General features: G+C 36.2%; 4 protein-coding genes across 4 annotated transcripts; 3 read left to right on the top strand and 1 right to left on the bottom strand.

The window, feature by feature from the left end:
• The first annotated feature begins 14 nt into the window (after positions 1-14).
• EAE97_001800 (uncharacterized protein) lies at positions 15-1,288 on the top strand. Its single transcript, XM_038872311.1, has 3 exons — positions 15-336; positions 467-606; positions 976-1,288. The coding sequence occupies exons 1-3, from the start codon at positions 251-253 to the stop codon at positions 1,026-1,028; spliced, it is 279 nt and encodes a 92-aa protein (XP_038736869.1). The 5' UTR covers positions 15-250; the 3' UTR covers positions 1,029-1,288.
• A 2,866-nt stretch (positions 1,289-4,154) lies between these two features.
• Positions 4,155-5,291, bottom strand: EAE97_001801 (uncharacterized protein; the record flags this gene model as incomplete). Its single annotated transcript, XM_038872312.1, has 4 exons — positions 4,155-4,589; positions 4,683-4,885; positions 4,946-5,202; positions 5,239-5,291. 4 exons carry the CDS (start codon positions 5,289-5,291, stop codon positions 4,413-4,415), a joined length of 690 nt encoding a protein of 229 aa, XP_038736870.1. The 3' UTR covers positions 4,155-4,412.
• Positions 5,292-8,099: 2,808 nt separating this feature from the next.
• EAE97_001802 (uncharacterized protein) lies at positions 8,100-8,596 on the top strand (the record flags this gene model as incomplete). The annotated part of the gene is made up of 2 exons (XM_038872313.1): positions 8,100-8,234; positions 8,354-8,596. The coding sequence occupies 2 exons, from the start codon at positions 8,100-8,102 to the stop codon at positions 8,594-8,596; spliced, it is 378 nt and encodes a 125-aa protein (XP_038736871.1).
• Positions 8,597-8,891: 295 nt separating this feature from the next.
• EAE97_001803 (uncharacterized protein) lies at positions 8,892-10,194 on the top strand. The gene is made up of 3 exons (XM_038872314.1): positions 8,892-9,559; positions 9,616-9,781; positions 9,831-10,194. Exons 1-3 carry the CDS (start codon positions 9,471-9,473, stop codon positions 10,035-10,037), a joined length of 462 nt encoding a protein of 153 aa, XP_038736872.1. The 5' UTR covers positions 8,892-9,470; the 3' UTR covers positions 10,038-10,194.
• The last annotated feature ends 774 nt before the right edge of the window (positions 10,195-10,968 follow it).

A 10,968-nucleotide genomic window follows, 5' to 3' on the forward strand; every position in this document is an offset into this window, starting at 1 on the left:
GCTAGTGAAATTATGTCTGTTCATAAGTGTTGTGGCTGAATTCAACGGAAAAACAATTGTCAGAAGTACAAATTTACGGGAACCACTGTGGACTTGTAACGCAATATCAATATCCGGGATAGCTTCACTTTGAGCTTGTAATTGCGACGAACCATTGACTTTCCAAAATTCGAAACTGTATTGCGCCGACAAACAAAAGAGACTATAGACAAGAAATTGCTCAGAAAGCAAAGAAAAGATATCTACCAATATGTCGGCCAAATACGCATTCTCGCAGACCTTGAAGGAGGTCAGGTTTTTATTTTGTCAGACCGGGGTTCATAGTGATGCTACTAGGTATGATTTATTCTCATATTCTCATACTCTGTCCACATTTTCACCGCGCAGATTCCTTTCTCCGTCGGCCTCTCTATGCTATCTACCAGGTTTCCTGCAGCAAAGCTAGATCTGATAAACCCCGCTCTAGATCATTTCTCGCAAGAACATACCCAACGATGAAAAAGCACAACCCAAACACACCAATAATGTTGAGAGAGGCGGCTGGCACACAACCAAAGGTTTACGCAAGATATGAGTTTGGAAGGGAGGTCAGTGAGGATTTGGCTGGTAGGTTATTTTCGGTTTTTGTGTTATGTGGTTTACAGTATATGGTCTATTGGGTATGGGTATGTGTATGGGTATGAGTATGGGCTTTGGAGGAATTTTCGGCTTGGGGGGAAACATTCGAAAGGGCCAGATGGGAGGTGGAACGATAGGGCAATTTGAATGGAGTGCGGATGAGAGAAGGAGGGAAAGAGTCAAAGATGGGTATGAGGGGAACTGCAGCGGGCGGAGCGAAACGAAGAGGAGATGACTATGAATTGAAGATGCAGATGGGAACCCAGGGCCTGAGAACCGGAAGAAATGAGGGAGCATGTGGAAGAGAGGGAGTACAATGCTTGGACAGAAGACAAATGCTAACACAAACCCGTACAGGACTATCGGATAAAGAAATCGAGGACAAGGTCACAGGCTTAGTCCAGCAATAAGCAGGATGTCACGAATGAAGTTACAGGTACAGATCTGTCAAAATTGGAGTCATAAATGGAAGTCTTCAAGTCGCTATAGAAGGTGAAGACAAAGGGTCGTTGTACATATCCCATGAAGAGAAGATGAAGATAAAGCTTCGAAAGGAGGTGCGAAAATAAGCACCATGTTATGAACTCATGATTTTGAGATGTCTTGAGAAGAAAGGAATATTTGTGATATATGAAGAATTTCTATTCGTGGTACATGAAATGGAGTCGGACGAATGTGATATAAGTATATCCCTATTCTGTCCAGATTGAGTCTTCAAAAACAACTGATTCTCCCATTTTGCTAAATATCCCTCATGCATTCCCTACTACTCGGAATACCAAGCCATTGTGCATCTCCACTGGTCTTTTGCAGCATCTCACATATCACATCCTATACTAATCGATTACAAGTAGAGGTAGGTATTCACGTAAGACTCTAGGCCGACGCGTCATTCTTAAATCCCCTTTCCGTTCCGAAAATCCACCCACATGACACATACATAACAAACTTTCAATCTGATATTCATCTATTTTGCTTAATACAGCATGCATGTATGTACATACCGATATCGCATGCTGAGGGCCCAGTATCGGAGACTGCTCGAAAGGGTAGTCAGCGATGGCTTGTGCTCTAAGTCGACCACCCTACTTTTGAGCCACCCCTGTTTTGGGCCACCCTTTTACACCAAAAATCACTTTTTTGGCTTATCAATATCTCCATCAATATTGAATATAATGTTTCAAGTATGACTCTCTACAGGGAATAATATGGGAAGCATAGGGTAGAAAGTAATAGCATTAGGAGGACTAGCGTACGTTGTATAGTGTAGCAAGTCTGAAGGGAAGAGCTCTGTATAGGACAGAGCTCTTACTAACACTAATTGGGACTAGCTCACCCTGCTCTAGCATCACGTGAACCATACCTTTCAACATATAATTTAATAAAAATTTATATTTATATAATTCAAGTCATTTTGGATTTATATTAGAATCTTTAGAATTTTAGGATTTTTTTGGATTGAGATCTAGAGCTTCAAAATATCGATTTTCGAATTTATATAGAAATCATATACAAATTTAAAACTTTTATATAATCTTTAATAATTTTTTAACAATAATAATTAAAAGAAAATTGTTATCACGGTGCAAGAGATAGATACTAGGTTAGATATATAATATTCTACAAGGAGGTTAAAGGTAGTGCTATGTAAGTGTGTCATATATAGGCAAAGATGACTAAGCATCTACTACGCTAGTGAACCCGTGACAATTGTATATATTTTTGAAATTTCCAAATCTGAATCTATAACGTGTTTTATCACCGAGTGGATCATATCACCAAGCGGATCATTTGAAAATACACCAAAACTAGCAATTTTTAAATATTCTTATTTTAATAACTAATCATTATTTTCGAAAAGTAAAAGGATTTAAAATAATAATAAAAGTTCAGTTTCTTAGAAATCTAGTTTTTATATAAATATTTCTATTATATTTAATAAAAAATTGAAAATATTATGATTTTCATTACAAAAAAACTATTTCTATAATAATTCTTATATTAATTCGAATTTTAGGAAAAAAATTAGGTTTTTATAATACCTTAATAATTAAATTTTATATATTCAATTTTTAAAAAATTCTATTGATAAATAAAGAAAGTGTATGGTTATGTATAAACGAATTTTGTATATAAATTAAGTGATCCATTTGGTGATATGATTTACTTGGTGATAAAACACGTTATAAAAATTCAAAAAAAAATTATAAAAAATGAATAGATATAGAGATATTGTAAGCGAAACCTTGTACTGGTCACGTAGCCTATTCTTGTAGCTAGTATTTATAGTCCTTCTTCCTGTAGTTTAGAAACGTTAGTCAGTTCCCACTCAACTTCTAGTACGTCTTGTGAAGCGCTATGTAGAGCCTTCCCCTCCTCTCCTTTATCTGAGGCATTATATTATAGTGACTTTTCTGTAGTATATGTGAAGAACTACTCTATGACTCTACTACCTTCTACTCTTTTATAATATTGTTGGTATCACCATGGGGATGGTGAAGACAATATAGTACTATGGTTCACACTGTTGTAATATTGCTTAAGGTTCTAAAAGCTAGGGCTACAATACGTCTATACTTAAGTGCCGAGGCACTAGCGCAAGCGCTAGTGCGGTCACATGATCCCTGTCCCGACAAATATAATATAACGTGGTTTATCATCGAGTGGACTATATCATCAAATGAGCCATTTCAAAATACACCAAAATTAAGGCTTTTTGAATATTCATATTTTAATAATTAATTATTATTTTAGAAAAAGAAAAAAAGATTAAATAATAATAAAAGATTAGTTTTCTAAAAATCTAGTTTTTATATAAATATTTTCATTTTATATTAAAAAAAGTGAAAATTGTTACGATTTTCGTTACAAAAAAATATTCCTAATAATAATTCTTATATTAATTTGAATTTCTAATAAATAATGAGATTTTTGTAGTATTTATATAATTAAATTTCATAATTTTAATTTTTAAAAAATTCTATCAATAAATAAAGAAAATGCATGATTATATACAGACGAATTTTGTATGTAAAAATGATAGTCTACTTAATGATATGATCCATTCGATGATAAATCACGTTATAGTGAGTTTAGGATAGTATAAATAATCCCTGCAATTTTGAGAGTACTTCTTTTAATATTTATTTATAAGGAATTTTCTATTTTTTTAGAATATTTCAAAATAAATATATTATAAATATATTATAAATTTTTATAATTTATTTTTAGCTATTCCTTCTTAAAAGTTATTATAGATTTTATAAAGTTTCAAATTTGTATGTGATTTGGATACAAATTGAAAATCGATATTTTGAAGTCTCAGAAATCGATTTACAAAAATCTTAAAAATCTGAAATTTTTAGAACAAGATTGAAATAACTTGAATTATATATATATAGATTTTTATTAAATTATATTCAATATCAATAGAGATATTAATAAATTAAAAAAGTGATTTTTGGTGTAAAAGGGTGGCCCGAAAGTGGGGTATCCGACTTATATTCGGAGGCTAGAAATTGTTGAGCTTAACCGTTTAGTAACTTCGAGGTATTTGCATCATTCGATCTTACGCATGCATGTGATTGGGATAAAAGATAGAAAAGCATCATTAGAATAAGAACTAGACAACGCTCATATACAACGTTCAGAGTAGAGATCTATATAGTATTCTCCTCTATCCATTTCTATATAGCCAGTCTAACCATCTAATCTATAACTCATGCTCAAATCTCGCTCCAAATCATATGTGTATGTGTATTAGTATTTTATTAATTCCTCCATCCGTCAAGCGTCTACAACTTGCTCAAAACAGCCTCAGCTCCGGAAACAGTGACCTCTCCCTTTCCAGGCTCCTTCTCTGCATATACAATCTTTCCGTTGTCGATGATGAGAGCGTAGCGGCCGGTACGTTCACCATCGGTCCAGCCGAGGAGTTTGGAGAAGGCACATTGGTTGTCGGAGAGGAAGAGCTGGAGGAGGAAGATTAGCAAGGCTCTTGAAGGATTAAGAAAGGAAAGAGGGGGATGGTAGGGTTATAGGAAGAGAAGTGGGAGTTTACATACAATATCCTCATTGTGAATTCCATTTGCCTTTCCCCATGCGCTCATAACGAAAGGATCATTGTAAGCAATGGTAGCTACGACATCGACGCCCTTCTCGCGGAGAGCAGGGAGATTGGCAATGTAGCCTGGTAAATGCGATGCGCTGCAGGTAGGGGTGAATGCACCGGGGAGGGAGAAGATGACGACTTTCTTGTTGGCCCATTCTATGCATGATTAGTGAGGAGGAAAGGAAAGGTGTGGGAGAGATTCATGGCTCTACGTACCCTTGGATGCGTTGTAGATAATTGGCATTCCGCATGCTTTGATATCTGCGTTTTCGGGGGTAGGTGGGATCCAGCCAAACTTGACGCCCTCTGGGAGGGAGTCACCGAGCTTCAAGGTTGCTTCAGACATTTTGAGATATGGATATGTGAGGGCTTGTGTGTTCTGTTTGAGTATGTGATTGCTTGAATGCAAAGGTAAGATGATATTGTAGAGGATGAGAATAGAAAGAGGAAGGTAGCAACGAGACTGTCTCTCTCTTCAATATATAAATACTTCTCCCGCAACCCCCTACCTATCCAGGTAGGCACCTGTAACCTGATACCGCACCCGTAGTCGGAGACACATCAATTGATTCATCGCTCCACCCCACCACTAGCTTCCTTCTAGAATATCCCATTTCACCCCACTACAAGCCTGATTCCTGTTTTTGATTGGCTGATTGCTGCAGAAAAGGTATCCATTCATACTTTCGATTTCTCATATTTATTGGGAACTCGATATCGTCCCTTGTCGACCTTATTGCTGGGCTCGCTAGGTTGACCGGTAGTAACCCTGAGCTAGACCATGGTTGATTTCAAAAGATATGGTGTGTTTACAAATTACGTCAGACTGCTTGCATAATCACGAGGTTCTAGATTTCAAGCTATTTAGTACTCGAAAGAGTATTATTACAATATATTCGAGTAAAATCTAACATTTCAGAATACAGATAACGGTTGTTGAAATTTTAGATATATCATTTGTATAAAATATATAGTTGGGATTCAAAGAAATAACATGTTTACAAATTATATTATACTGTTTGTATAATCTATCACAGATCGGCCTCAATCACAATGCGATCGCTCATGTGTACGATCACGTGTACACAGCCAGTACAAAACGCTCCGCTCCCTATTCTGCAGTTATAGATTCTAAGGATAAATTGTACCCTGATTCGCAGTTCTTTTAAGGCAAAGTGTCACACTATCTAAGTTAAAAGCATATTTAATATACAGTAATCTAGTTACATAAAAACATTTGTTTTTCTAAACCTTCAAGCATTCAACACCTTCCACAACTACTCCATCTGCTAAGACTGCTTTGAGACAATTGGTTGTACTAAGATTGACTAAGGTGAAAAATAAGGTTAGTAAATAAGCTTCATGTGATTCATGGATGAAGATGAAGGTACTAATCGGGGGCTGGGGCAGTAAGGACTTTAACACTGCTGCTCATAAGAGCGAGAATGGAGAGGATGGTGGTGAGCTGGAACTGCATTTTGATACATTTTTCGTATAGTATGAGGAAGGTATGTTGCCTTGAGTTGAATACGTGAATGTGTTTGATTGAGCATATGGTTGTTGTTTGTAGATTATCCGATGTCGAATCTGAAAGTCCCGCTCTTGATCGGCTCGAGATCACCATTGTCAAAGACGATGCAGTTCTGGTTGTTTTTGTCATTGTCTTCCTATTCGCATATTTCATTGCTTCAGTTCAGTTCTTGATGTTGATATGGTGTCAAGGAGCTGCCTCCTCTGGCTATCGCGTACCTGCTATTCTGTACTGTAAGTTCCCTGAGCAGAGATGGAGAGGGAGTGCACCAGCTGAGACCAACGACTTCGTTGGACCACCATCGGATGCATTTTAGAGGGCATAGCTAGATTTGGTCCTGTGTAAGTATATTACAATATTTTTATATTAGGATATTATGAAATTAAATCCCTTAATCTGCAAATTTAACAAACTTTATTCAAATTTCATATAAGAAAATAATAATAATAAAAAAAAACCCAAAGCATTTAATGAAGATAGATAAAGGTATATATATAGAATCGCTCGGATATTATCACAAGTTACACTATCTGATAAAAGGATAGAAAATAATTAGTAAAGCTTTGCTAACTGTAAGTTAGCGTGACCTAAAACTATATTTCTACACAAAATATTACTATCCCATAATTGAATTAAACCCCACCAAAAAATAATATGAAGCCATGTATCTTGATCTTAGCCAATTACAAACCTAATCATTTTAATGGTATATTAAGCTAATATTTTATAGATCATTGTATGGATACAATTAGGCAATTCATTATTTGCTTTGAAAATACTGCTCTTTATAATTTTCAATATAAGCATAATGACACAGAAAAGCTATGTATAAAAACAAACTCGGAGTGTTTCTATGTATTTTGATGATTTGGAAGCATGGGATTTGGAAAGAGAAGCTGGGCTTTTATCAGAGCTGATTGAATCTGAGTGAGAATACTAGTAGAAACACTAGTAGTGATGCACGTAAAGGTCGGCGATTGTGGTAGGCAATTTCTGATAATATAAATATACTGTGCACGTGATCTGAAAGAAGTTCAATTTTTGAGAGAATTCGTAGAGAGTTCTTGAAATAGATTTCATAAAAGTTCTATAATCATAGTTGTAGATAAGACAAACATAGATCAATATATGCAAGTAGATGGTAGTTGCTCAGGGTTCAATGTTACGCTTATCAAATTGAAGGCACACTCGAGGCACAGTCCACACCGAGTGTGTAAGGCTGCGGCACATGCAAAGAGTATAGCAGGGGTTTCCACGAGTGAATGAAGCCGCACGCACTGCAACGCACCATCAACAGTTGTGGCAACAGAGGTCCTGCAAGCATAGGTAAGTGAATAGAACGCAGAAGACCTGCATGTTGCCTTGCCTTACGGCTGCATACCTCCTTGGTCGAAGCTCTTGTAATTAGCGGTCGAGCTTTATACCGAAGAGGTCTAATTTATAAGATCCCAAATGTTCTTAGACTTCTTAAGAGCATATCATCCGGCACAACCTCGCGAGACATAAAAAATCAAACACAACAACAAACTGACTTCTCAATACTATTCTTAATCATAAAATAGCCCTACAGTTATCAAAAATTATTAACACAGTCGACTTTACTGAAATGGTCAAAGTCGAGCACAGAGCTTATGTTATATTAGCAAATAATTTATAGGAAATTCTCAAAGATTTTAATATTAATAAATATGCTAAACAACAATAGGCTTAGTATATAAACATCTCAAATAGTTACTGGCTTATTATAAAAAATGGAAATAAGGTAATTAATAGTGTTAAATAGATTGTTTATAAGATCAATCTATTTGAAAAACCACAGCCAATTATGAAAGCCATTTGATGGTTAGAAGGTATAATGTAATTATACTTAACAACCCCAGACTATTATGGATACTAATTACACATTTAAATGCAGGCTTATTGAAGATAATTTCCAACAATTTCTTCAAGACATTCTTTAGAGATTGTTCTTTAGTTATAAATCGCCCATATTTGCATGAGTATCCCTTTTTGTACATATTTTTATAATATTAAATAAATACTTATTCGGTTTGACAATATTAGTCTTAAATTATTGCTTTGTAGATTTAGAGCATTGTTGTAAAGGAGTAGATAGCTTGATAATACAATGGGGTTGTAAGCTCATTAATAAAAAAGGATTTAAAGTTTTTATAGAATCTATTGATAATAAATATAAATTATACAAAACCTATAGATTCATTATAATTTGTTTTTTTTTCCTTGAAATATTATTTGTTATAAAGAATAATAAAAAGAAGTTTATAGAATTAAAAAAAACTATTATTTTTAAGCTATATCGTATTTGGCTTATATAAAAATCCAAAAATAAGAAGTTTGAGAAAAGGAAAACTATATATTCATAGAAGAATTAAATACTAATATATACTAGAAACAGTAAATGGTATTAGTAGTGGCATAATCCTATACTATTAGCTCAATTAATTAGCTCAATTACTGGGAGTTACAAATATCGAATCGTTATTATTGATATGCCTTTCGTACTTGAAATGCGTGGTGATAGATGTGATAATTGATGGGCTGTACTTATTGCGAGCGGTCCTAAATGGCTAGACCGCGAAATTCACGTCATCACGTGTATCGCCTTTTCAAATTGATGGTCCTTTCGAGTAAGACCTGAGATTTCAGGATATGCAGAATAGATTAGGTTCTGGATATATCACTTATACAGAGTCGAGAGAGTATACGAAGTACATGCAGTAAATCTCACGTAGAACAGGCACTTGAATATTTTCCGGAATTCACAATTGAGGGCGGTTCTTACGGGATTCGGGAGATTTTTTGGTCTGATGGGAAGGAGACCGGGATTTCGGTGATTGAAACGAACATGTTCATTACATTTCTTGATTGGTTTGTTTGTTTGAGGTTATTCGCGGATAAGAATGCTGGAGGATTCGTATAGCTTGGAGAGGTATCGATGACAATCATCTGCGGATATCGTTTTCCGCAATGACTGTTGCAATGAGTGAATAGAGATGGCTGTAAAAGGAATAGATATATAATTCGTGGTTGGAATGCAACAGTAATCAATTGTGCATACACTCGTACAAAGAACTTCAACTTTCGCCTCATCTCATCTCATCTCGTCTCGTCTCGTCTCGTCTGATATTCAGATATTTTATTCATCTCCAACAACCAAAGCGATTCATTCTCGCCGTACAATCATAACCAATGGCAACAACCAAACCACTCGTCCCACCTTTCACCGAGGAGACCGCTCGTATCAAGGTTAAAGCTGCACAGGATGTATGGAACACAAAGTACGCACTCATTGTTCCTCTCACATAGTCATCAGCGTATCATTAATAAAACATAGAGATCCCCAAGTAGTAAAGAATGCCTATACCGAAGATTCTATCTGGAGAAACCGCGATACATTTATCCGCGGCCAAGATGAAATCGTCGAATTTCTGAGCAAGAAGTGGGCAAAGGAGAATGGATACAGATTGAGGAAAGAGTTATTTGCATTTACGAAAAACAAGGTATGTTTTCTGATATTGTATGAAGGGAGTGCTAATGAGATGTGTATAGATAGCAGTACAATTCTGGTATGAGTTTCATGATGAGGATGGTCAGTGGTGGAGATGCTATGGACTTGAGGATTGGACGTTCGCGGAAGATGGGAGAATGAGGAAGAGGCAGATGAGTGGGAATGATGTTAAGATTGGAGATGAGGAGAGGTGGTTTAAAGAGGGCGTGGATGTTAATGAAGTTGAGATTTCAGAAAAACATTGGTGAGGTGATGGTGTGTAGTTTGTGGTTACACTGTTTGTGTGGTGTACCGAGGAAAAGAGTGTAATCACAATTGACACACAATGTATAATCGTTTACCTCAAATTTTTTATTATGGCTCTTCTTTAAGATATTGATCTTCATTCATTAATATATTATAATATACTCCAGACATAGTTCCGAGTGCCTAGGGTTCAATGCCAGCATCTAATTTACTTTTATCCCGTGTCTCTCATCTTATCAATTTCATCAATTCGACATTTTCAGGTCTTTCAGTTGTTCAATTTTTGCCTAGAAAGTTGGTATCTGCAACCTATTATTAATGGTACTGTTGGACACCTTCATTACAGAGAGGCCAGTTCACATCTCCTCAAAGTGGGCTCCCTTCAATGTTAACTGCAAGTCTCTCAATTCTAGCTCGATCCCTCAATGTATAGCATACACATATATACGACCGTCCCGTCAGTCGAGCTTTGTCAATCTGATCTGGATCTCCATCAAGCTTGTAAAGTTCCACAGGGAGGGATTAAAGATCCATCGTGAAAGTCTGATAAACGAGTTAAGCCGCATTGATTGGTTTGTCTATTCTAAATAGAATGTCAAATTTTGGATATTTCGCGCCGGGAGCATTCTCGCCTATTAAAACCTTTTATGGTGACCTCGCTCCCGTTTTCGCTTGTACCTTACTGATCGCTCGGCTTCGCGCCGAACCTCTCAACAAAGTTAGAGGTTTTCCGCGAAGATTGCAAGTTTTTACCATTTAACAGGGATACAAAGTTGTTTGAAAGGAACGAAACGTCAAATTCGGATCTACGTCCTAGTGCCACGTGCTTTGTAGATAATCGCGTCGGGGGTGGAGTACCAAGATGAACCTCGATCGCACATCTAGTCAAGGTCGGATTGTAGACAAGTAGTGGCTCTCACTGGTCATTGGCCA

Source organism: Botrytis byssoidea (genome assembly GCF_014898295.1).
Source record: "Botrytis byssoidea strain MUCL 94 chromosome Unknown BBYS_003, whole genome shotgun sequence".
Classification (NCBI taxonomy): domain Eukaryota; kingdom Fungi; phylum Ascomycota; class Leotiomycetes; order Helotiales; family Sclerotiniaceae; genus Botrytis; species Botrytis byssoidea.

What these genes read in the sequence shown, in the direction of transcription:
- EAE97_001800 (XM_038872311.1), top strand. Translation starts at nt 251, where the DNA reads ATGTCGGCCAAATACGCATTCTCGCAGACCTTGAAGGAGGTCAGGTTT. An exon ending in GTTCATAGTGATGCTACTAG is followed by an intron (nt 337 to 466) that starts GTATGATTTATT and finishes ACCCCGCTCTAG; the next exon opens with ATCATTTCTCGCAAGAACAT. An exon ending in GGTCAGTGAGGATTTGGCTG is followed by an intron (nt 607 to 975) that starts GTAGGTTATTTT and finishes AAACCCGTACAG; the next exon opens with GACTATCGGATAAAGAAATC.
- EAE97_001803 (XM_038872314.1), top strand. Translation starts at nt 9,471, where the DNA reads ATGGCAACAACCAAACCACTCGTCCCACCTTTCACCGAGGAGACCGCT. An exon ending in CAGGATGTATGGAACACAAA is followed by an intron (nt 9,560 to 9,615) that starts GTACGCACTCAT and finishes AATAAAACATAG; the next exon opens with AGATCCCCAAGTAGTAAAGA. An exon ending in TTGCATTTACGAAAAACAAG is followed by an intron (nt 9,782 to 9,830) that starts GTATGTTTTCTG and finishes AGATGTGTATAG; the next exon opens with ATAGCAGTACAATTCTGGTA.